The sequence below is a fragment of the Camellia sinensis genome, chromosome 7 (assembly GCF_055761805.1).
Source record: "Camellia sinensis isolate YWXY chromosome 7, ASM5576180v1, whole genome shotgun sequence".
NCBI lineage: Eukaryota > Viridiplantae > Streptophyta > Magnoliopsida > Ericales > Theaceae > Camellia > Camellia sinensis.
The window spans coordinates 18,329,917-18,356,877 of record NC_138967.1 but is presented as its reverse complement, the minus strand read 5'-3'; the positions used below and the strand labels follow the sequence as shown (position 1 = coordinate 18,356,877).

The 26,961-nt window shown below is 33.1% G+C and overlaps 4 protein-coding genes across 4 annotated transcripts; 3 read left to right on the top strand and 1 right to left on the bottom strand.

Annotated features, from left to right (window-relative positions):
- Positions 1–4,322: 4,322 nt before the first annotated feature.
- Positions 4,323–8,891, top strand: LOC114272674 (serine/threonine-protein kinase 52). The gene is made up of 6 exons (XM_028214388.2): positions 4,323–5,541; positions 5,928–6,049; positions 6,497–6,705; positions 6,803–6,977; positions 7,480–7,614; positions 8,465–8,891. The coding sequence occupies exons 1-6, from the start codon at positions 5,169–5,171 to the stop codon at positions 8,669–8,671; spliced, it is 1,221 nt and encodes a 406-aa protein (XP_028070189.1). The 5' UTR covers positions 4,323–5,168; the 3' UTR covers positions 8,672–8,891.
- Positions 8,892–10,951: 2,060 nt separating this feature from the next.
- On the top strand, positions 10,952–13,771 carry LOC114272672 (LOW protein: PPR containing-like protein). Its single transcript, XM_028214386.2, has one exon. It carries the CDS (start codon positions 11,190–11,192, stop codon positions 13,713–13,715), a length of 2,526 nt encoding a protein of 841 aa, XP_028070187.2. The 5' UTR covers positions 10,952–11,189; the 3' UTR covers positions 13,716–13,771.
- Positions 13,772–14,533: 762 nt separating this feature from the next.
- Positions 14,534–20,152, bottom strand: LOC114272673 (protein RDM1). The gene is made up of 2 exons (XM_028214387.2): positions 19,678–20,152; positions 14,534–15,040 (listed from the first exon to the last, which is right to left on the bottom strand). Exons 1-2 carry the CDS (start codon positions 19,862–19,864, stop codon positions 14,673–14,675), a joined length of 555 nt encoding a protein of 184 aa, XP_028070188.2. The 5' UTR covers positions 19,865–20,152; the 3' UTR covers positions 14,534–14,672.
- A 4,343-nt stretch (positions 20,153–24,495) lies between these two features.
- Positions 24,496–26,569, top strand: LOC114272694 (uncharacterized). The gene has a single exon (XM_028214413.2). The coding sequence runs from the start codon at positions 24,564–24,566 to the stop codon at positions 26,274–26,276; it is 1,713 nt and encodes a 570-aa protein (XP_028070214.2). The 5' UTR covers positions 24,496–24,563; the 3' UTR covers positions 26,277–26,569.
- Positions 26,570–26,961: the final 392 nt, after the last annotated feature.

The following is a 26,961-nucleotide window of genomic DNA, read 5'->3' as shown; positions in this document are numbered from 1 at the left end:
CACACCTTAGGACAGAGAGAGAGAGAGAGAGAAGTATTTTAGCGTAGGAGTTTTCTTACAAAGTGTTCGTCTGTCTGCGTATGGAGGGCGCAGACATGCTTATATACCCTCTGCGCCCCATATCCACTCCCAGTCATCTCCTGACACGTGGCTCCGCTATCCCATCTGTCAGCATAAACCTTGCTGAATATCACCTAATCTCAACTGCCTCCCTTCTCAGCTGGAGCTCAGCAGCCGAGCTTCTCTATCCACGGCCGTGCTGTGCTTCATACCCAAGCACTTCACGGGCTAAGCCCAAGGAGGACCGGGCTAGGCGGCATCTCGGCAAAGCCTAGCCCGGGGCATCTCCTGCGGTCGGCCTTCCTGCCGATTAAACGATTACCTCGGCTGACCACGCCTTTCCGGGCGCCGGTCATTAAGCTTGACTGGCTCCACCATCGCCTGATCAAGCAGCTCGGCCCAACCAAGCACTGCCTTGCCGAGCAGCTTCTTTACGGTCTGGGGCGGCACATGCTTGGCCCAACTCCTGGCAGCCCATCTCCGGGCGGATCGCCAGTCATCTCGACCCCATGCACCATTAGGCTCTCAACTCGCTCGGCCGTTGCCTCGGCCCAATTCCAGATCATAAATCTCCCTCTCATATATTAAACCCTAAAATATTTTTTTCTTCTTCTTATGATATACCTAAACCACATTCTTCATATTCAACTCTCTTTATCTTCTTCTCCAAGTTTCAATTATTTTTTCTTCATCTTTTTCCTTATTCCAAAACTCTAATCCACCACCAAAACTTACTATTATCATTAACATCATTATTATATAAATATTTTACTTCTGTTTTTTGGATGTTTTCATAAGAAAAAGTAACCAAGTTCTTGTCTAACCAAGCATCGACATTGGGACAAGACGGTGAAGCCATGAGCGTAGCAACTTGGAAAGATGAAGCCATTGTTGTAGACCTCTTCTTTTCTTCACAAAACCCAAACCTAGTAAAACCTTTTCTTTTCTTTTTTTTAATCCAAAGAAATTGATCAACACTTGTTCTAAACATCCAACCCAATTTTTCTCACTTTTTTAATTTTTTTTAACAACTTTTTCTTTTTCTTTTTTTTTTTTTTTTGAACTGGTTTTAACAACCCATTTGGATTAAGTAGTTTGATTTGATAAAGAAAAAAAAAATAAAAAATTGAGAGCGATATCTCACCCCTTATTTGTATGATTAAAGGGAAGAGAAATGGTGAGAAGGAAACATCCTAAAATCTCATGTTTTGCTTTTATCAAAAGTAATAATTAAATGGGTAAATTACGTTGACTTCACTTGAATTTTTTAAAAAAATTACAGCAATTTCATAATTTTAATACAATTATAATGGATTTTTTTTTTAAGTTTTAATTTATATTCACATAAAAAATTTTAATTTATATAACGCTTAGTTTCATTTTCATTAATAATTATATAGTTATATAGATGAAAATATGATATTATCATATCTTTTTAATTTCAATGTATATTTTTATTCGTTTATCTTTGTCCATTTACACTATTTGCTTTAATTTCGATTCTTTTAGCCTTATTAAAAGAGAGTGTGGTATAATTATGTCAATATTGTAAGTTTGTAACACTACTTATATTTTTTTCCAAACATCAAGGAATGTTAGTATAATTTACCCTAAAAAAAATTTAGTAAGAAATACATTTTTATAAATTTTTTATAAGGAAATTTTTTTTTAAGGTCATTTTATAGGATAAAGGGTATGCAATATTTTCATAGTGTTTGGGATCCCTCAATATTTTTCTAGAGAAATTTTGATTTAGAGAAATTTCAAAACACGGACAAATTTCAAGCATGTCTGTGCTTTGAAATTTCTCTGGTTTACTCAATTTCACTCATTTTCTCTGTGTTTTGAAATTTTCTCTGTATTTTAAAATTTCTCTGAGTTAAAATTTTTCTGATTTATTCATAAAATTCTTTGTGTTTTGACTAATTTTCTCTATATTTTGACAAAATCAAAGAAAATTGAACTACAAAATTGAATGGAGATAAATCATGGAGAAATCATACTCATATATATATAGGCGGTGTTTGGGAAGGAAATTGAGGAGGCTATTTTAGCCTCATTTAAGTAAATAGCCAAAAAGCTGAACTGTAGCTGAGATTTTTTTTTATCAGAAACTAACGCGAACAAATTTGTCAAAAGTGTCATGACTGTGCAGGGTAGATTTGAAATTATGATTTTGCCCTTTTAATTTTTGACTAACCCATCAACTTAGCATTCCAACACACAGGGATAATTTAGTCATTTCATATCCCAACATAATCTTAATTCACGCCAGGCACAACTTTTAGAAATAATTTAATTATTTTTTATCTTAATATCATTTCAAACATATTTTTTAATACAATAATTAAACAAAAAATTCAATACATCTTTCCAAACACAAAAATTAAAATAACATACTAAAACAGTCAAAAAGTCAAAAAATTTAAAAAATAATCACTTCCCAAACATCCACATATAGTGTGGCGGACAACCCCGACTTCGACGCAGAGCTTGGGGTCGTCCTTGAGGACGAAGAATAAAATAGGATTGAAAAGCAAGAAAACCAAACATGCCGCTAGAAAAATATTGCTCCATCCTCGGACAAATCGACCTCGAGGGTCTATGATGGTGTTTTTCTTGAATTTCTCGAAGTCTTCAGAGAAAACCCGAGATAGGACTTTGGATTGAGAGATTTTCGAAGGTGGTTGAGTGTAAAAATTTGGTGGTGTTGGTTGCTGAGAAAATTTTTAGTTCAGAATCAGATTGCGTTCTAAAAATGAATATATTAAATTTCAAGTTATGATTTGAATGTTATTGAAGAAATATTTAACGGAAAGCAAATATAAAACCACCAGAGAGAGCTGAGAGAATAAGAGTGAATGTAATATATGGGTGTGGATGAAAGACTCTAGATTATAAAAAATAATATCGTTAATTTTTTCTTGTTATTAAAAGTTGAAAATAGATGATAGACTAAATATCTATATTTTATAATACTCAAATTATCACACTAAATACAATAAAATAAAAAAATTACGTTTGAGATTTACTTTTTTGTTGATTTCTTTCTGATTTTAGTGAATTTGTTTTCAATTTACTCAACAAAAAAAAAAAATTGAATTTTGGGTTTTACTCAACTACATGAATCGAAAAAGTAAAATTAAGAAAAAAAATGAATTATTTATTTATTTATTTATTTATTTACTTTTTAGATTCAGCTATAAAATACAGATTATAAATTTTTTTAAAAATTTGGCATAATTTAAATAAAAAAAAAAACCAAAAACAATTTTGTTTTAAAAAAAAAGGACTTCTTTTTTTTTTTTTTATATAAATGTATACCAAACACTCAAACACAATGATGAAAATTGACAATCATTTATGCATTGTTTAATGTTAAAAAGTGTATATAAAGTGTCTTAAAAATATGTAAAATTATTTAAAAAATATATTAAATTTAGTAAAAAGTATGTTGGCCTTGTTTGGTTTATTTTTGAAAAATAAATTTTAGAGAAATTTTTTTAAAATTTTGTTTGGTTTATTGATTTTGAAAAAAAAAATTCTAAAATCACTTTTTATATTTTTTTTTCTCATACATATCTACTCTACTACAATAAAATATCAAATCATCCCAAACTTTCACATTCCAAAACTATTTCCAAAATATACAACCAAACAAACTAAAAAAAATTCTAAACTCTTTCTCCAAGATTTTTTTAAAAAATGTATTTCCCAAAATCAAACCAAACACACCCATTATGTTTTTCAATTTTTTTTTTAATCTTTTATTTGTATCCTAAGAACAATTATTAGCAAAAACCCATCTAAAACTACTACTCCACCTGTCCCCAAATATTAGTCCTTATTTTATTTTTTATTGTCTCAAAATATTAGTTCATTTTCAAAAATTAAGTACAAAAATAATATAAATTTCTCATTTTGCCCTTCTTTTAAACTCATTGACAATATAAAAAGTACAATTATGATATTAATATTTTCCAAAAAATATGTTATCAATGAGTAATTTTAAAAAGTTAATTTTTTTAAAATACAATAATTATACTATTAAAAAAAAGTTAAATTTATCAAAAAAAAGACCATTATTTTAATACGTAGGGGAGTATCATTTCTTTTATGCTTTGCCAAAGGGAGACCTATCTTTCGGTTGGTAGCACAGTTAAAGCAAAAAAAAAAAAAAAAAAAAAAAAAGGGCATTTTGGTCCATTCACAGATGCTGCGGACAACGTCTTTTTCTATTTTTGGTACGTACGGATAATGTCGTTGAAAGTACGGGCACGAAAACAGACTGCTCTTCTTTCTTTCTTTTCTTGGATCGCGCTTTTCTCTCTCTACCTATACATATATATGCATATCTTTTTTCTCTCTCTCCCTCTCCCTCTTCCTCTCCTCTGAAAAAGCCCTTCTTCCGTTCCTCCATTGCTCTAAAAATTCGCCAACACCTCTTTTGTGTACCAGCTGCTTTTTTTTTTCTTTTTTTTTTCTTTTTGTCTTCTGATACAATTTGGGGTTTGGTCAATCTTTACTATCTCTTCTCTTTTTTTTCCTTTTTGGGTTTTTCTGGGTTTTCAATTTCAGTTTCTGGGTATCCTTCAGAATCTTGCGTAAGCTTTTTGTTTTAATCTTCTCTTCTTTTTAATTCTTTTTTTTATTTTATTTAAATTTTCAACGATTTGTTGGTTGGTTGTCGGTCATGGCATTATAAATGTTTGGAATTGGGTCGTTTTCGTGTGGTTTAATTTCTCATTCTTACGTTTTTTTTTTTTGTTTATAGCTGTGATTAAGTTGTTTCCTTGTTTTAAATTTGATTTGGGTTTGATCTGAAGGAGCTTATTTTGGCAGCATCATTGTAAATTTGATCAGGGATTTTCATATTATTTGGTTTGATTCAAATTCTATAACATTGATGGTGGAAAGTTTTTAATTTTTAATTTTTTTTATCAAAATCATTTGTTTCACCCCTGCATTGTTTTATCAAACCTTTTTTGGGATTACAAAAAGATCAATTCAACTGGGTTGAATTTGTGTAGTTCAATTGTTTGATATTTGTTCTCAGAGCAAAGGTATTCGGTGTTTCCGACTATTGATTGGATTTGGGGTTCTTGACAATGGATGTGAAAAAAGATGATGAAGTTGGAGAAGTTCCGAAAACGGAGAAGCCGGGCAATGAAGAGGGGGGATTGGGGTCAAACTCAAAGTTGATTGGCAAGGGTAGTCTTACCAGTAAAAATTTGTTGGCGAAGGGTACTGGAAGTTTTAGTAGCAAAGATATGATATTCAGAGCTGACAAAATTGATCTGAAAAGCTTGGATGTTCAGCTGGAGAAACATTTGAGCCGGGTTTGGTCGAGGAACGTAGAGGCACAAATGCCAAAGGAAGAGTGGGAGATCGATCCATTTAAGTTGGATATAAGATATTTGGTTGCTCGGGGCACCTATGGTACTGTGTATCGCGGTACTTATGATAACCAAGATGTTGCAGGTATATTAACACCCTCCCTTATTCCTCTTTGTATCTGTTTGGTTGTTGGGAAAATGGATGATATGCGAAGAAACTCTAGTGCCTTTTTTTCACTGGAACTGAAATTCTTGATATAAGTTGTGATTCTTGTGAATTTCACAAAAATTTCATAACATAATAAATTACAACATAATTCTTGATCAATTATGTCAAAAATAAAATCAATTAGTTTTAGCTCAAATTGATCATATAATTCCTCAATTACAATTCAATTTCAGCTAAGTTATCCAAAGAAAAGAAAAAAAGAGGATCAAATTGAGAACATTGTCAACAATTACATATCAATTTCAGCTAAATATGAATTCAAATCAAATTGAGCATAACTGTTTGTTTTTTGTCTATTACAGTGAAGCTGTTGGACTGGGGAGAGGATGGCATGGCCACAACTGCTGAAACTGCTGCTTTGCGGGCATCATTTCGGCAAGAGGTTGCCGTTTGGCAAAAGCTTGACCATCCAAATGTCACAAAAGTACAAATTATGCATTAACTCTCTAAATAGTTTGAAAGGTTTATGACCCATGATAAACATAATGATGTGCAGTATTCGTGTAAAATAGATATTCTCGATAACAGAATTTATTTTGTTTTGTACTATAACCTTAGATGCTAAAAATTTCTATGGGGCCTTGCTTTGGAACCCTGCCCCTTCCCCCTCTTCGTGCAACTACAACTCTGTTTGGTTGAGTTTTCAGAAATTCTTATGATTTTTTTTGAAAATTAGAAACTAGTTTGATGAAAGTAAACACAAACACACAAGAAAAAGGTGACTTTTAATTTTTCATTTTTTTCACCAAAAAATTTTCAAATTTTTTCAGAAAAAAAGAATATGAGAACTCAACCAAAGAAAATGACCTGTCGGATATTTAACTTAAAACTTGCGAGTTATAATCATGACTTTGTATATGCTTCATTACAGTTTGTTGGTGCTTCAATGGGGACGTCAGATCTTAAGATTCCTTCAAAAAATCCTTCTAGTGATGGTAATATTACCCTTCCACCAAGGGCATGTTGTGTGGTTCTGGAGTACCTCCACGGTGGGACGCTGAAAAAATTCCTTTTTCAAAATAGGAAAAAGAAACTTACCTTTAAAATAGTGATTCAACTTGCTTTGGACCTCGCTAGAGGGTGAGTTTCCCTTTTGTCATTCATAAGTCAAAACTGAAAATGTATGAATTAAATTTCCATGGATGGAGAATATTACTTCTTAATTTATTTTGTGCAGATTGAGCTATCTGCATTCAGAGAAAATTGTGCATCGTGATGTTAAAGCTGAGAATATGTTGCTAGATACTCATAGAAATCTAAAAATTGCTGATTTTGGTGTTGCTCGTGTTGAAGCTCAGAATCCTCAGGACATGACCGGTGAAACTGGAACCCTTGGTTACATGGCACCTGAGGTACTTAACACTCTCTGCAACAAGTTCTTGTTGAAACAAGCAATTGTTAAATGCCATATATATGAATATTTAATTGAAAGATAATAACGAAATGTAATATAACACTAATTTCTACAGTCTGAAGGAAGAGAATATGCATAAATTTATATTGTTTTGCTTTTTTCATTGGATTGAAAGTAATTTTGTTCAAATTTGTATTGTGTTTTATATATATCTAAGTGATAGACACATATTATATTTACCCAAACGCTTAAGGCGTGTCCGATTCTAGAAGATTTTTTTGAAATAGTAAGAATGTTCGAACATGTGTCAAAAAGGGTCTGATGAGTGTTATGCCATGTCAATGAATGAAACAACATGCCATGCTACCTTCTTAGAAGTGTCCGTGTTTCTTAAATCAAAACGAAGTTTTATGTGTCTTTTTTTGGAGAAGTGATTTGTTTGGTTTTCTCTCTGGCTGACATTTAAAAGGGAAAAAATGATAGAGGTAATTTTTTTGTAGGTTCTTGATGGCAAGCCATACAATAGAAAATGTGATGTCTACAGCTTCGGCATATGTTTATGGGAAATTTATTGTTGTGATCTGCCCTACACAAATCTTAGCTTTGTTGAAGTTTCCTCCGCTGTTGTTCGACAGGTCAGTTTAATCAATGAATTCATGCCATGAATTCTATAATGCCACTTACCTGCTTAGCTATTTATTAATAATTCAATTGTCAAATATCCCAACTTAAAGAAACCTGATGCAATTGCGTTATTGTATTTTTACTAGCGGTTTTGGACATCACTTAGAAGTGAAATAATTTTATTTCTTCTGATTGTGGATTTGAAGTAATAATCCTTTGTTTTATTGGTTTTACTTTAATTTAGTTGGCTTTTGCCTGCGGTTATGTTCTAGTGACAAACTTTTGCACCCTACTGATCGATGTTGATTGCTGGGAGGGCTTAAGCCAGGTAATTTCTTGATATATGTGAGACGGAGGACTACGTATATGTGGGGGATGAGTTGAGGTGAAGCCCCAGACACCCTCATGTTGTGGGCACCCCCACAAAAAAAAGTTGTGTGGCTCCTCAACAGATTTGAACCTGCATTGTCATACTTAGCTCCCCTGTGCTTCTATCATTGATAAATTAGAAATTTGAGAACAGAAAAGATCAAATTATATTTGTTGCAACTACTTTTGCTCATTATATATGATTGAAATTGAATTTTAGCTAATCTGGTTCCTAAACATTTGATTAGATTGATATGCTACCATAAACAATTTGACATGTTCTTTTTTTAGGTACGGCATATATTAAGATTCAAGGAGCATCTAGAAATGTAAATTAACTTATATTAAAATAGTGTTCATGTTCATGTTTTTTTAAAGTACTTGCTATATTTATATTTTCCTAGGAAGTGTTTGAGTTTATTTTATGCCATAAAATGTTTTACATTCACATAAATCCCCTGGGAGTTAATACTGTGATGACTATATTGTCAGAATTTAAGGCCAGAAATCCCCAGATGTTGCCCGAGTTCTCTAGCACACATCATGAAGAAATGCTGGGACGCAAACCCAGAAAAACGCCCCGACATGAGTGAGGTAGTGAGGTTGTTAGAAGCAATTGACACGACCAAAGGAGGCGGGATGATACCCGAAGACCAGGGCGCTGGCTGCTTCTGCTTCGCTCCAGTTCGCGGTCCTTGATTCTTCTTCTATTCATTTGTATCTGTCAATGGGAGAGTGAAAGCATGTTTTGGTTGCACAGAAAATGGAGATAATCTGTGGATGTTTCACAATTCTTTTTTTTCTTTTCTTTCAAAGAACAATTGTCTGTGGCAGTTGCTTCCTGGGATATTTCTTGATTGTGAATGAAGCAACATATACAGATTCTTAATATATATATATATATGTTTTTTTTTTCTAATTACTTGAATTTCTTTGGAAAATTCTCATTCAATTTTGATATTACAATGTCATTCATTCCAATTATAAATGGCAGGACTAAATTTATGCCAATGACCCATTTGTTACTGTTTTCGCTTCTTTTTTTTTTTTAAGAAAAAAAATAATGAAAATTTTGAAAACAATCCTTGTTTTAAAATTGTTTTCATTTTTATTTGAAGATAATTTTCAAAATTTTGAAACAACTTTTTCAAAGTTTCTAAGGTGAGTTGCTTTATAAATTTTTCCCAAAAATAATTTGAAAAATATATATACATATATATAAAATGAAAAAAAATAAATAATACCAAACAGCTCATTATTGTTTTTAATTTTTTAAACATTTTTATTTTTAAAATTTTATTTATTTATTTATTTGGGTTAAAAATTATTCTCTATCTTAATTCACCATAGCAATGAAATTAGATTTCTATATTTTTAACATAAAATTGATAGAAAAAAATAAATATTTCAAAGTATTATTGTAAAAAGTTTATAAAAAAAAATATGGAAAAATTAGTGAAACATATCTCTTCAACTTTGTATAATAGGAGAGGTCTAAGATATTTTTTTTTTATTAGTTAAGCTCCCTCAATATTTTCACAGAGAAAATTTGATTCAGAGAAATTTCGCCCAATTCAGAAAAATTTGAGCCGAGACTCAGAGAAATTTCAATTTTATTATGAAAATATTATATGTCCTTTATTTTATAAAATTTTAATATTAGAGCCCTCAAAAAAAAAAATCCTAAAACATAACTCCATAAAACAAAAATGAGATTTTTATTGATAAAACAGAGGCTTAGAAGTATTCTAATCCAAGAAGTCCGTGAAGAAAATTTTTAACCCACTTAATCCCATGTATTTATACTTTTATTTCATAAAGTCTTTTTTCTTAATTCATTATTTTCTTAGACTCTTATGCTCTTGTATTTAATATTGATATTTAATGTGACATTGGAAATTTCATACACAAATTAAATAAAATTGATATTATTATGTAATGCGAATATATTTTTAAGGGTAAACTACCAATAGGTCATAATAGTTAGACTTAAATTCTATTAAATCCTATTGAGAATAAGTTTTGATAAAATTGTCACTAAAAATAATTTTTTTGTAACAATTTTTTACATACATCGCTAAAAATTGAGACTTCTTTGTCATGATTTTTATAAATTGTCTCTAAAACTTACAATTAGTGACATTTTTTATAACAAATTTTTTTCATAGGACCTATTAGACAATAAGTGCACTTATTAAGACCTACATGTAAATACATCTATTTTTAATTGACGACACATTAAAAATAATGTGAACATTCTCTCTCATCTGATGAGAATATATTTTTAATTGACAACACATTAAAAATAATGTGAACATTCTCTTCATTTGATGTGAACGTTCACAATACCTTTCTAAAAAATTTTCTCTCATCTAATGTAGTGATGCGAATCTTATTATTTTTAATTGACAACGCATTAAAAATAATATGAACATTCTCTCTCATCTGATGTGAACGTTCACATCTTTTTGAAAATTTTTCTCTTATTTAATGTAGTGATATGAATGTTCACAACATTTTATATTTTTAATTGACAACACATTCTTATTCACAACATGTAGTGTTGTGAACGTTCACATTCGTATGTTTTAGTATGAATATTCACATCATGTAATTAACAACACAATGTGAAAAATCCATTTCAAATTAATATGAATATAATGATATGAATATTCATTTCAATTACATGATGTGAATATTCACATCATATAATTGACAACACAATGACAAAAATTTATTCTAAATTAATATGAATATAACGACAGTCAACATCCTAATGTATGAGAACTACCAAAATATAATAACAATTAATATTAAATATCAACATTAATAAGAGACATGAGAAATTAAGAGTATTTTGATCTTTTTATTTCAAATAAAATTTAATAAAATAATTAAAAAAAAATATGAATGGAATGAAATAAAACAGTTAAAGTGGGGACTCATAAAATAAAATAAAGCGCCCAACAAAAATTTATCAAAACTCCGTTTGCTTTGGTTAAAATTATTTTTTTATTATGTTTGATTACATTTTTTAAATTGACCTACTAATAGATGCATTAGTAGTGTTTGTAATAGTAGTGGTGGTCGAGTGAAGGTGAAGGTGAAGGTGAAGGTGGTGATGATAGTGGCGTGGTGGTGGTGACGGTGTGACAGAATAGATAAAATTATCATTTAATGAAGTTATTTTTCATTTACTGTTGAACCTCCAACAGCAATGACTGCCACCAGCCTTCATGTCTCCCCTCTCGCCGTCGCCGCCTCCGCAGCCGCCATCACCCAAAACCAATCCGAACATACCACCAAACACTCTTCTGAAACTGGGTCAATCAAATTTCGCAGAAATCTAAACGAAGTCAAGCAACTACACGCTCAGATCACAAAGAAAAGCCTCAACAATCACACCAACTCTACTTTCACCAAGATAATCTCTCTCTGTGCCGAAATCGCCACTCCCGAAAGCTTACAATACGCCAGAAAGTCCTTGGACCTCTTCGATATCAGTACAGTTTCACTTTACACGTTCAATTCTCTGATCAGAGGCTACTCTATTGCTGGACTTTGCAATGAAGCTATCTCTCTCTATCTCGGAATGGTATCTGAAGGTGTCAATCCAGACCACTACACCTTTCCGTTCGCTCTCAGCGCGTGCGCCAAGGGCGAGGCGTTTCTTGAGGGAATTCAGCTTCATGGGTCGGTTGTGAAGATGGGTTTGGGGGAAGATGTGTTTATACAGAACTCACTGATCCATTTTTACTTCGAGTGTGGGGAGGTTGATTTTGGGAAGAAGGTGTTCGATGAAATGTCTGAACGAAACGTCGTGTCGTGGACTAGTCTGATTTGTGGGTATGCTCGGAGGGATAGGCCTAGCGAGGCTGTTTCTATGTTTTTTGAGATGGTGGAGACAGGGATTGAGCCCAATTCAATCACCATGGTTTGTGTGATTTCGGCTTGTGCTAAGTTGAGGGACTTGGAATTGGGTGAAAGGGTTTGTGTTTACCTAGGCGAGTCGGGGCTGAAGATTAATGGTTTGTTGGTGAATGCACTTGTTGATATGTACATGAAATGTGGTGCCACTGAGAGAGCAAAACAACTTTTTGATGATTGTCTTGATGAAAATTTGGTATTGTACAATACTATATTGTCGAACTATGTGCGGCAGGGAATGGAAAAAGAAGCTCTGGCTATCTTGATTGAAATGCTTCGACAAGGACCAAAGCCAGATAGGGTTACAATGTTATCTGCAGTCTCGGCCTCCGCACAATTAGGCGAATTTTCATTTGGAAGGCAATGCCATTGTTACATTTTGCGGAATGGGTTGGACGGTTGGGATAGTGTTAGTAATGCCATAATCGACATGTATACAAAGTGCGGTAAACAAGAGTTGGCTTGCAGGGTTTTTGATCGGATGTCAACCAAGACAGTGGTCTCATGGAACACCTTAATCGCAGGTTTTGTTAGAAACGGTGATGTGGAGTCAGCTTGGGGATTGTTCAATCAGATGCCGGAGACTGATCTTGTGTCTTGGAACACCATGATAGGCGCTTTGGTGCAAGAGAGCTTGTTTGAGGATGCGATTGAACTTTTCCGAGTGATGCAGAGTGAGGGAATAAAAGCAGACAAGGTGACAATGGTGAGTGTTGCATCTGCCTGTGGGTATTTAGGAGCTGTTGATCTTGCAAAGTGGGCATACCGTTACATTGAAAGAACCGAAATTCATTGCGACCTGAAACTTGGCACTGCCCTTGTCGACATGTTTGCTAGGTGTGGCGACACTGAAAGTGCGGTGCTAGTGTTCAACAAAACGAAGGAGAGAGACGTTTCTGCTTGGACTGCAGTGATTGGAGCCATGGCCTTGGAAGGAAATGGGATTCGAGCAATAGAGCTTTTCGATGAGATGCTAGAGCAAGGGCTGAAACCCGATGTGGTAGCATTTGTGGAAGTACTGATGGCTTGCAGCCATGCAGGTTTGGTGGATCAAGGAAAGCGTCTTTTCCAATCAATGAAGGAAAAACACGGAGTTTCACCACAAATTGTTCATTATGGTTGCATGGTTGATCTGCTTGGTCGAGCTGGGTTGTTGAGCGAAGCACTTGATCTCATAGAGGGCATGCCCATGGAGCCTAACAGTGTCGTTTGGGGAGCTCTTTTGGCTGCTTGCAGAACCTGCAAAAATGACAAAATGGCAGCGTATGCAGCTGAGAGAATAACCGAATCGGCTCATGACAAGAGCGGTTTCCACGTGCTTCTCTCAAACATATATGCTTCTGCTGGGAAATGGACCGATGTTGCTAGAGTGAGGCTTCAAATGAAGGAGAGAGGGCTTCGTAAAGTGCCTGGATCGAGCTCAATTGAGATCGATGGAGTCATTCATGAATTTACCTCTAGTGATGAATCACACCCGGAAATGACTGACATTGCGTTGATGCTACAGGAGATGAACTGCAGAATCAGAGATGTCGGGCACGTTCCTGATCTAACAAATGTTTTGCTTGATGTTGATGACCGGGAAAAGGAATTCTTGCTCAGTCGACACAGTGAAAAGCGGGCCATGGCATTTGGGCTTCTCAGAACGAGTCAAGGAACGCCTATCCGTGTAGTTAAGAATCTTCGAATGTGCTCTGATTGTCACTCATTTGCAAAATTGGTGTCAGAAATATACAGTCGCGAAATTGTTGTTCGGGATAATAACCGATTTCACATTTTCCAGCAAGGGTTGTGTTCTTGCAATGATTTTTGGTGAAACGAAAAAATGACCCATGTTCATAAAATCAATATATCAGAACAAATTTTAAACAATCCTACCTACAGAGAATGCGATAATCATTCACCATGTCAGTTCAAATGCAACACTTGATTTTGTACAAATAAGAAACTCATTAACATCTAAATTCAGTTTCATTCGAGATCTAGCAAAGTGGTAATTCAAAGTGACCACAGTTGTGAACAAGTCAAGCTTTGCAAGCTAAAGCTCGTCTCTTTGAGCTCAAAAATCAAGCTCAAGTTTAATTCAAAAATTAATCTAGAAGCTGGGCTAATTTGATCGAGCTCAAGTTCAATTCAATTCAAAAACTAATCTAGTTTGAGCTTGGCTTGGCTTAATCAAGCTTGATAGCTTGAAACTTGATAATTAAGAAATAGCTTGAAACTTGATAATTAAGAAAAAGCTTGGCTCGATAATCAAGTTCAAAAAACTCTCTAAATATTATTCTATACTACTAAAGATGCATATATAACACATTTTATATTATTCAATATAGAAGTAATAGATTTAACGGGCTTATTCTAGCTCGAATTTGGTTTGTTTATCAAACAAGCTTAAAAATCTAACTTGTACTCGTATATATACGTGTTTATCAAACAAGCTTAAAAATCTAACTAGTACTCGTATATATACGTAACAAACTAAGCCAAGTCAAGCCCTTACTGAGTCAAGCCCAGCCCAACCAAACTCACAAGCAGCTCCATCATTTGCTGCCCTAACTTTGATAACACCGTAAGTATATAAAATGAAAAAGAAAACGAAAATATAGCAATAGAAGAACAAAAGAAAGAAACATGTGAACTAACAAAAAAATAAAATTTATGTTTCTTGAATTCACCAATACACAGCCAAGGTCTTAGAGAGAGAGAGAGAGAGAGAGAGAGAGCCTTACAAACTAGCGCTACAGCTAGAGAGAACACTTTTCACACAAAATGTTCATAGTCTAGGAAAAATTGGATCGATAAAAGCATAGTGCATTGGATCCGAGGCCCAGAGCTTTGCTAGATGATAATGAGATGTGGTGAGCCGATGAACTTCTTCCGTCAGCCAAATGCTGGCTTCGGCTTTAGCAGGATGAATAATACTATCCAATGGTCTATCTTCGTCCTCATGGCCAATTCTCATTTTGTCCCACTCTTTTATACGAATGTTGGTGAGGTAATGCAGGGGTTGCCCATATAGCTGCTTAATGGATTTGGCTAATCCCGTCCATGAGTTAAATGGAATAACAGAACCTCGTTGGGAGGGGATTGGAATCTGATTCATGTAGTCTTGATACATTTTCGCACTTCTCGCCACCATTTCTGCATTGTAAAACACAAATTTAAGCAAAGCAGTGCTTGCGAGAACTAGAGAAGTCATATAAAGACGTAAATAGGTTATTAAAAAAACAGTTGAGAATGCATTAAGGGCTAAAAAAGGTGCAATGATACCACAGCAAAAGTAACTTGAAAAAATAAAAATAAAAATAAAAAACCATGTTATAACATCATTGGTGGAAATTCTCTCTTTTTTGAAGAGGTTCCCTCCATTCTAACACCTATTCTCGTATCAACGATCATCACAGAGGAATTTTTCAGCAATACCACCTAAGTTAATGTTTCCTACCTATTGAATGACATCGAAAAACCAACACGAACAAATTTCCCTCCGTTTCGATCACAGTCAAAATTGTTGTTGGAATGCATGTTGTACACTCATCCGAGTTGTTTGAGATGAACTTGCTATCGAAAACCAGCCTATTTCCCAAGTGAGATCAATTCTTTCATGCACGACACAATGTGTAACTAACAAAGTGACAATCTTACTGCATCATAATCATGAATGAATGGTACAAATTCAAGATTCACATTGTAATTCTAGTTGGGAGCTTCTATTTACATGTCATTAATATCGCTTTGTATCTGTGTGTACAAATTTTCTTCATAAAGTACTAGTGTTACAATACACAAGATTGGTGTAATAAGAAATTTATTGAGTGTAAATAGAAGCTTCCGATCCTAGTTTTCATCAAGTTGACTAGTCTGCGAATTTTGACACTAAAAGGTAAAAAGGTAACTGATGTAGGACAGGTTGCTGGAATTTGCAGGACAGGTTGCTGGAATTTCAAATAGAGGCCAGTTAAGGGCCCAAATGGTGAATAATTTAGGGTTTTAACGGTTAAATTGAAGGGTAACTGGTAGAAGAAGGGATTAGGGTTGATTTGAGGGTGATTAGATAGGGTTTTAGAGTTGAAAAGTATACTTTAAGGCTTTGTTTAGAATATAGATTTGGGTAGGGATGGGGAACGGGCAAAGGAAAATATATGTGAAATGTGAACAAAATAGAGTTACATTTCACACATTTTTTCCTTTTCCTTTTCCCTTTCCCTTTCTCAATTTCTACCCAAATCCATACTCCAAACATAGCCTAAGTGAGTTTGAATAGTAACCCGAGAATAGAACTAGAGTGTGTGTGCAAAGAAGAAGAAAGAGAAAGTAGAAGAAGAAGAAGAAAGGAAAAAGAGCTTCACCCTCGCAAGGGTTAGGCTAGTCACAAACAAACACAATCTCAAATTCTCATAATATCAACTCTTTTTTTATTATTGAGATTACACATATATTTACAAGTTAAAGACTCCTAATTCTACAAGAACTAGGACTAAATTTAGAGAAATTAAAAATATTTGGTAATTACTAATATTCTAAACCAACTAGGTCCTAATAAAATGCAAATAACATTACTTGACCCGTAAGATAACCCATAGTAGAATATGACTCGTGTCTAGCAATTATTGAAATTACCATAATACCCCTAATTACTTGAACCTAATATGATGACATAAAATTGACCACTAGCATACTAATTTAAAATAAACACAATTGAAGACTCAAAATATTTTGTAAAAATTCTCCACAAGAAATTCCAAATTTGCCCTTTTGCTTATTTACATGATCTTCATTAGTGTCGTTGATACTTCTAGGCAAATTAAAAAGAGGATGCCATAGTTGCCCTCCCCCCCCCCCCCCCTTCTCTCTCTCTCTCTCTCTCTACCGAAATTGATCCTATTTTAAATTTAATAAATTTTCTTTCAATTCCATTACACTTACATATATATATACATATATATGGATGTAGTCATTTGGTCTAGTTGTTTCAATTCAATTACATATATACACACACACAATAGCAAACAAGAGTGGCTGCAACTATGCCTCTGGCAATCTTGCCACATGGCAACATCTAGAAATACTTAAGTGGATCTTTCAATTTAGGTATTTTTGTGGATTGGGGTTTTAATTTTGAAGGGTACTTGGGGTCTATTTGTGATGTTCTAAAATATCCAGCCAAAAAGTCAAAAAGCCTACTTGTCATCAACTAAAAAAGCCGAACTCAACCCTTTCACTCATCAAAAATGCAAAAAATCACACAGCTTCCCAAATGCATAAGCTTTTTTGGATTCTACAAAAAAAATCAAAAAAGCCACTAAAAATGCCAACCCCAAAAGACCTCTTAGATGCAACATTCAGGGCAGTTCCAGATGGAGGATGGAGGTTTTGGAAGTAGTGAGGTCGAAGGAATGGCAATGCCTAACTGGTGATGTAGACGAGTCGAGAGGGAAGCAAGGAGAGGAGGAACACCAAGGATGCTCCAAATATACGAGGCCCAACAAGAGTACTAGAGGGCATTGAGGTCAAAAATTAGATCTTGGCACGGTCCAGCGATGGGTGGCCCATGATCTCAATATAGGATTTCTCAGAGTGCCATTATAACAGAGGCTTTCGACTTCAACGACGACAATCACACTGGTGTTGTAATATGACTATGGAGGGAGAAGAGTTGGTAAAGATGGAGAGACAGTGGAAGTAGAGTAGAGAACGAAAGGGGTACAGACTAGATTCTAGAGAGAGAAAGGGTGACAAAGGAAAAGCAACAAGTGCTCACATGGAGAGAGAAATAGGAGAAAGAGATAGGTGGCCTAAAACGTGCAAAGGGTAAATATGGAATTTTAATTTATTGTGCTCAGAAGAAATCTTTTCATTCATAGCATTAGCGACATCCAAAGGTAAGAGATGGGAATCCCTGAGTTACATATAGCCCCACAAGTGTGAAGCCAATAGTAAAATCTTCTTGCTCATTTAACCTCAAGCTAGGAAATGTGCTAGACAACTAACCCTACTGCATGGAGTAATGTTGTAATGCAGAAAATTCATTATGTTAGGAGTAAAAAAGTAATTCTATACAAATATAAAAGCTATATATGCACAATTTTTTTCCGAACAGTTACTACAAATAGCATACAAAATGATACAGCTAAATTTTAGCTTGCAACAATTTTAAAAGCCTACTTTTAAACAATTTTTTTTGTCTATAGTAATTTTTTTTAGTTTAAAAGGCCTGAAATGGAAATAGAGACAAAAAATTTAAAAGTTTTCTTAAAAAGTTGTTGCCAAGAGAACCTTATTACCAGTTAATAATGGTAATTGCATTAATAGCGTCATTATACAACGGGTAATTTCAATTAAACTGTTTGGTGTAGCTATTAAAACAGATTATAGATTATGACTTTAATCAAAAGCTGTTAATCTGTTTGGTGTAACTATTGGATTATAGATTTAAGTTACTCAATAGTGTTTGTTAAATAAGCTGTGAACTAGTTCTTTCAATTAACTTTTATTTTTTATTATTCACTACTTGTTTACATTTCTCATAAATAATAATAATAATAATAATAATAATCTATAATCCATTTGGGTCTTTTTCTATTTTTTAAAAAATAAAAAATAAAAAAATCTAAGAGTATAACTATAAATTAACATATTCACAGCAGAAACTGATAATCAGAAGCAAGAGGTGAGCAGCTTCTTAGAATCAACTTTTTTGAGTTAAAATAAGTTGTTAGAATCAGAAACTGTTTGAAATAAGTTTAACCAAACAGTCCAAAATAACTTTTCAAAAGCTAAAAGATATAAGTTGGCTTAAAAAAGTCCAAACAAACACCCCCATTATGAGGGCTGTTGAATAACGGATTATTTCACCAAATCCCCCCATCAAACAACACTTGTCACTTCAAAACAAAAATCTTGATTATCCCATCAAGATGAATTTTAATTATGAAAATGTCATGGTCACATCATCATTTTGATAGAGTTTTCTGCATAAAAACTATGCAAAAATTGAAATTTCCATCATTTAGTACAAAAAGGTAGGGTTTTTTTACTTCTCAAAAACCAAAGGGCAAAGAGTGACATTCTTTTTTCCCTTCTTCAACAATTAATTTTCTAAGCGATTAACACTTGCAAAATTCATTTGGAGGATTTACTCATTCAAGTCATACACACTTCTCAAGACTCACTAATTAGGAAACACATTCAAAAACAACACACAAGATCAAACATTTGTCATCAAAATCTTCAATATATTCCAGTGAAATGGTAAATTGCACAAAAAACGCACAGGACAGAAATCAGTTAAAAGCAGGTAATTGCATCAATAGGGTCATTATATAATTGGTAATTGCATCATTGGGGCAGTTGTATAAGGGCTTTTTTCACCAGATTCCCCACATCAAACAACACTTGTCACTTCAAAAGAAAAATCTTGATTATCCCATCAAGATTGGATTTTAATTATAAAAATGTCACAAACACAGTCACATCATCATTTCATGGAGTTCTCTGTATAAAAATTATGCAAAAAATTGAAATCCCCATTTTAGTACAAAAGGTAGGGTTTTTTTTAATTCTCAAAAACCATAGGGCACAAAATGACATTCTTTTTTCTCTTCTTCAACAATTAATTTTCTCAGCAATCAAACACATCTCATTCGAGTCATAGAAGACACTAGTCAATATCCACTAATTAGGAAACACATTCAAAGATCAAACATTTCTAAGCAAAATCTTCAATTTGCAAAAAAAAAAAAAAGAGAGAGAGACGATGACGATGGTGATGATAATACCTTCTTCAGAAGGTTTTTCCTCGGTGGGTTGATCATTAATTGGGACATCAGCGTCGCTCGAGTGCTTGCTTTCAGATTCAGATCCATCATCGTCGTCTTCATCATCATCTGCAGAAGAAGAAGAAGGAGAAGATGGATCTGATAAAATGAAATCGATTTGATCATTCCATGGTACTGGCCTCTTCATGGGTTTTCAAGAATTGGGCAGTCTTTAGAGAGAGAAACAATCAATCAATCAGCTCCTATACTTCTTTAGATACTTAAATCGAAGAAAAACTCCCAGAGACAAAGGGTAATGCTACATATAAGCAATTACCAAATTTTATAGGAAATTTTTTTTTTTTTTTTTTGGGAGGAAGATTTGCACTACGCACATAAATTAATTTCCATAAAGGTGTAATTTTTTTGATACTGTTTCAATAAAATGCAATTTTTTACAAATTTGAATTTCTATCAAATGTTTGTGTGGGACTCACCTGACATGCACCTAAATGGCATGCACTTACTTGGCTATATTTGATAAAAAATTTAATAAAATTTTTTTTGAGCCTTACTCACAAGGACAAATTTGTTACGTTTTAAATTCATTAACATTATATTTTAATAGAGTATTGTTATTAATATCTCATCAATTATTTTAAACTCGACTTATAAATTATAAAATTCTTAAAATTTATTTTTTTTCCCTTAAATAATATTAAAATTTTCTTTATAAAAACAGTTCACCCATTCAAATACACACTCTCATACCTCTTACACTTCAAAAACCCTCTTTTTCAAAACCCTAACAAAACTCATGACAGTAGAATCTCCCAAAACTAGTAAAAAAATTATGGTGATAAAGAAGTTTTTTCTCCATTTTATTACAGGATTTGTTAATCTGTTTGTTTTTTTTATTACCTTTTTCATATACACAACACAATCTACTTTTATACTTTTTTTAGTTGGTTTTCTGTCATTCATCTATAGCCTTACTATACTTGTATGCTCTCTGTGTGTGCAAAACTGTGCAGGATTTCACCCACCAATCAACTCCCTGATCAATCGACCAATTGACCATCCAATGATGGTTCGACCTCATTTGTTTACCTGCTTTTGTTGTTATTTCGGTTATCTTTTCCTGAACAAATAAAAAATGTTTGATTACCTATTCCCAAACAAATAAACAATGTTCTGCATTGTGTTTTTGAATTTCGATCATATGTGTCGGGAGTTTAGTCCTGAAAAAATGATAAAATTTTTTTTATTATTTTTGCCAATTTTTTCAAGAAACTTGCTGTTCAAGTCCAATCTCCTCTGAGTTAAGAACACAACATCTTTTGAGTTTTTATTGTTGTACTCCTCTGGTTTCATAGAGTTGTGGTTGTCAAAAAAACTTTCACTCATTGTCATTGTTGGAGAAGTGCATGTACTTAAATTATTGTCATTGTTATCGTCGGAATATTGTTGCCAAACAGTTTTCAAGGTTTTGAGGGTGTGTAAATTTTGAAGGTGGGATTTGGAAAAGATGGATGGGTGGTGATCGAGGTAGGTACTTTCATAAATCCTAACTCATGATGCAGTAGATGTGTGTGGATTTAATTATGAAATGGAATGTTTCCAAATTATTTATGTTATTTTTAATAATTTTATTTGAAATTATTATTATAATAAAAAAAACCTAAGAAATGGAGACCCAAATGTGCTGTTTGGTAACACTTACGTTTTCAATTTTCTGTTTATATTTACAAAAATTTAAAAAACTCAAATAAAAACTTGTTTGGTAAAATTTTTAATTTATAAATCAGTGGTCTCAGTTTATAAATTTGGCCAAAAAATAAAAACACAAAAAATGTGTTTCCATTTTGAGTTTTCAGTTTTTTTTTTTTTTTTATCACCCAACATTAGCCACCACCCGCCACCATTTTTCATCACCATCTTCCGCCGCCACCACCACCCACCACCCACCATTCACCACCACCTGCCACCACCACTCACCACCCACCTGCTACCACCAGCCACCACCCGCCACCACCACCCACTAGCCACCACCCACCTGCCACCCACCTCTCGCCGCCGCCGCCACCACCACCACCACCCACCTGTCATCCACCCACCACCTGCCACTATCATTCACTGCCCGCCACCACCACCCGCCACTTAGTTGCCATCACCACTCACCACCTGCCACCACCAACCACCCACTACCACCAACCACCTGCCACCTACCACCACCACCACCACCCACCACCACCACCACTACCACCATCACCCACCACCCACTCGCCACCCACATGCCACCACCACCCACCACTCACCACCACCACCACCCACTCGCTACCACTTACCACCCGCCACCGTCACCCACCACCAAACACACCCAAAATAATTGATAAGGTGCCATAGCAACACTTGTTCCAGTAACACTGTGTTTGGAACACGTAGGATTTAAAAAGAAAAACTAATTTAATAATAGAAAGGGAAAAATAGGAGAAATTATGAAAGAATTTGATTTATATTTAAGTTGCATTTCATTTATATTTTTCATTTATATCCTAACAGATGTGAGAATTCACTTTGTTTGGTATAAGTTAAAAATAAGATTTTTTTTTTTAAACTTATTTTTATTTTTAGTGATTTTTTTAAAAAATTGTGTCAATTTTTTTTTAAACTTCTTTTTTTCTATCTATAAAAAAAGAAAGAAAGAAAAATCTAGTAGGATTTGAAAAGAAAAAACAAATCAAATAATTTTTTATTTTTTTGCTGAAATTTTTTTCAACAGTTTTTATTATTTTAAATTTTTAGGCTCTTCAAATCTAGTAGAATCTAAAATTGATTTTTTTTTAAAAAAAAAATTCACTAAAAATAAGAAGAAAAAACTAAAAAATTGTTAAAAATTAATTGCTAAACCACACATTAAACCTTATGCAAAATGATAAGCATTTGGTTCATTGGAATAAAAAATGGAATAAATAATTATATTGTCAGAATATTGATTTTTTGATTAGTTAAAAAGAAAAGAAATATATATTTTAAATGGTGTTACTATTTAACAATTGGAAAGAATGTCTATTTTATTGGGAGATTAGAATTTAGACTATCATTTTATTGATTAGAATGTTATATAAACAAACAAACAAACAAAATTATAAAAAAACATACATACGTATGTATATATGTATATATATAAATTGACGCAATTCATATCATGTTATTTTATTGAGTTTCATTTAAATTTTAAATTTTTATTGCTGCATGTCATATCACTTTATAAGAAAAATTTATTAACTTTCTAAGGGTCCGTTTGGCAAGTAAGGTTGGGGCTAAAATAGCCACAAAAGATAAAATAGGCTATTTTAGCCACAACAAACAAAACATCACATCCAACGCATAATCATTACACTCTTCTCTCACCAAAAAAGTCAAAAAACCAAAAAGCCCTTCCCAAATCAAGCTTTTTAGCCCAGACTAAAATAGCCAAAAAAGCCAAAAAACTAAAAAGCCAACCCACCTCCCAAACGGAGGCTAACTTAAATTGTAAAAACTATCAAATACAAAACCGGTGATATGGTAATTTTTCTCGCATTCATTAATGCAATGGACTACCTTTACATAATTTTTAGAGGGCTCAAATTAAAAAAATTAAAATTTTAAAGTTTACACCAAAAAGTGAAGTGAAATTTGAGCAATTAAATGATAGTTTACCAAAAATAATATAGAAATGATAATAAACTAAAGTCATAACCATAAGCAACATAAAGAGTAATTTTTTTTGAAGATCACTCACGTTAAAATTTTATAAGATAAAAGATTATTGATATTAAGATTTTATAAGATAAATGACATATAATATTTTTATAATAATTAAGGTTCCTCAATATTTTCATAAATAAAAATTTGACTTAGAGATATTTTACCCGACTTAGAGAAATTTGGCCCCGACTCAGAGAAATTTCAATTTTCACAGAGTTTAAAATTTCTTTGGTATGAAAAATTTCAAAATTTTTATATGTATAAAGTTTAAGAGGTAAACATGTCATTTTAATATGATAAGGAGGTAAGTGTAATTTTTCAAACGTGAAGGGAAGATTTGTATTGAACAAAAAACTCAAGGGTGTCACGCTAATTTACCCTAAATTTTTTTATTGATTTATAATTATTTTTCTGACACTACAAATAGGTAATACCTCAAAAACAAAAAGATTGGAAAAATTATTATTCAACGTGGTTTCAAAAAATTATTACATATTAATAAAATAAAATTATGATATTAATTATTAATATTTATAATGTTTCTTTATTTTTTGTAAATAAGTTTTATTGTAATTCTCAAAAAAATCAACCTTTGACCGGCCTCGTTTGGGAAGTAATCTTTTTAACCTAAAAGTTAAAAAGTCACTAAAAAAATCAAAAAATTAATAATATGTATTAAACAGTCAAATTTTTTTTTTCTCTTTACGTTTTGTACATTTTTTCATAAAAAATTAAAAAGTCATTACAAATATACTATTTTTTTACATTATATTTTAGTCAAAAAACTAAAAAATTACTAAAAAAACTTGTTCCTAAACGAGACAAGGCTTCGAGATGTAAAGTTGAGCGTTGAATTAGTCAATAAGAATAAAATTAGCTAATTTAGTTAATAAAATAAAATATTATATTCAAATTATAATCATTTCATTTTTTTCTCTCACAATTATTAAATTAACAAGTAATATATAAAAAAAATCAAAAATTATCCCAAATAATTTTTTTTAATCAAACTAAAATAATAAAAAATGGACTAAAAAACACCAGACTAAAAAGATTCGCCCAAACGAACCTGAGATATAAGACTTTTCACTAATTATCCATATTTAAATTCTCTCTCTACTCTACTCATCACACTCACAGTCACGCTCTGTCTCATGTTTGGCTCATCAAAAATGCTTTTCAAATCCAAAACTTTCAAGATTCTCTTGCATTGTAGGAGTCGAACCAATCCAAACATGTATAAAGATAGTGTTCACCATATCAATGGAGTCTACAATTTCTTCTGCAACACGACCGAGTCACCCAAAATCGATGACTCACCCACCATTCCCGAGTCACCCGAGCTTCCCACCTGGGTCAAATTTTCCGAGAAGACAAAACCACAACTCGAAAACCCAGATGAAGATTTCGTGCTTCCATCAGTTTCTTACTGGATTGATAATCACAAGCTTCATCATCAAACAACCCACATCAAAATCAAATCAATAGTGAGTGATATCATCGATAGTGATCTCAATAAAATAAGTAAAGTCCTCAAGAATCGATTTCAATCTCCTGATGATGTAATACAAGCTTTGAATTGTTGTTGTTGTAGTGTTGATCTATCGGAGAGTTTAGTTGAGCAAATTTTGAAGAGATTTAGCAATGATTGGATACCGGCTTTTGGGTTTTTCAATTGGGGGAAATTTCAAATGGGTTTTGAATATTCAGGTGAATTGTACAACTCCATGGTTGATATATTGGGGAAATGCAAGAAATTTGAGGTTATGAGAGAATTGGTAGAAGAAATGGATCAATTTGAAGGCTACATTACATTGATCACAATGACTAAGGTTATGAGGAGGTTTGCAAAAGCTTATAGGTATGAAGATGCAATAGAGGCATTTAGGAGAATAGAGAGATTTGGTTTGAGCAAAGATGTGGAAGCTATGAATGCATTAATGGATGCATTGGTGAAAGAGAATAGTGTTGAGCATGCTCAAGATGTGTACTTGGAGTTCAAGAATTGTATACCTCCAAATTCACACACTTTCAATGTATTGATACATGGTTGGTGTAAAGTTAGGCAAATGGAGAGAGCTAGAGAGACTATGGGAGAGATGGAAAAGCTAGGGTTTTGCCCCGATGTAGTTTCCTACACTTGTTTTGTGGAAGCATATTGTCACGAGAAAGATTTTCGCAAAGTCGATGTAATTTTGGAGGAAATGCAAGAAAAGGGGTGTCCTCCTAATGCGGTTACTTATACTATTGTAATGCACGCGTTGGGGAAGGCAAAGGAGATAGGTGAAGCATTGAAGGTGTATGAGAAGATGAAGAAGGATGGTTGTGTTCTTGATTCTCCATTTTATAGCTCAATGATTTACATTTTGAGTAATGCTGGTAGGCTTAAAGATGCTCGCGAAGTGTTTGATGATATGCCAAATAGAGGTGTTATTCCAGACGTGTTGACTTATAATACCATGATTAGTGCTGCTTGTGAGCACTCGCAAGAGGAAAATGCATTGAAGCTGCTCCAAGAAATGGAAAAGAACCAGTGCAAGCCTGATCTCAAAACTTACGCGCCATTGTTGAAGATGTGTTGCAGGAAGAAAAGAATTAAAGTGCTTTTCTTTTTGTTGAAACACATGTTTGAAAATGATGTTAGTCTTGATCTTGGAACATACTCTCTTTTGGTTCGTGGGTTGTGCAAGAGCGGGAAGCTTGAACATGCATGTTCATTTTTTGAGGAAACCGTGTTGAGAGGATTTGTTCCCAAGGTTTCCATATATGAGATGTTGAGGGAAGAACTCAAAAGGAAAGGTATGGAAAAAGCGAAGGAACAGGTTGAAGAATTGATGTTACAAGCAAGATCAGAGAGAATAATGTAACCATGGCTGACAGTGGTATTTGAATTCAGTTTGTTTTGGTTGATAGGTCTGTGGTTGGCTTGTTTTTCCTCCTATGGTGTCTGAACTACTCTGCAATACATTCTTTGCTTGACCCTTCAATCATGTGACTGACCGGTGAAATTGAACAAAGGAAATTATTCATTAATTTTTGAAAAATTCTGAGCAATGTAGCCGTGAAGGAAATTATTCATTGATTTTTGAAAAAATCTGAGCAATTTACATGTGGGGGAATGTTAAAGACAACATTAAAGATCTTACTATTCTTGCCCTTATTTGGTGTTGTGTTAACGTTGCTTCTTGATTATTGGATTGGTAATGTCCTCTAAAAACATTGTGAAAATTGCAAATATTTTTTTTGGAGGAACCTGAACACACACACACACACACACACACACACACACACAGCTACTGAACTATAAGTATCATCTTTCAATGTTCTGAAATTGGAAGGGGAAATGAAACCATCATTGCTCATATATATTAACTAAAATGCTGCCAAAATAAAAATAGAACTTACATTTTAAGTTCTAATACATTGACTTATTTGTTCAATAAATCTTGTAAAAATTAATAATGTTTATTATTAAAAAAACCTTACTAATTATAAATTTTTAACCACAATTTAAAAATTTTGTAACAAAAAATGTCACTAATTATAAATTTT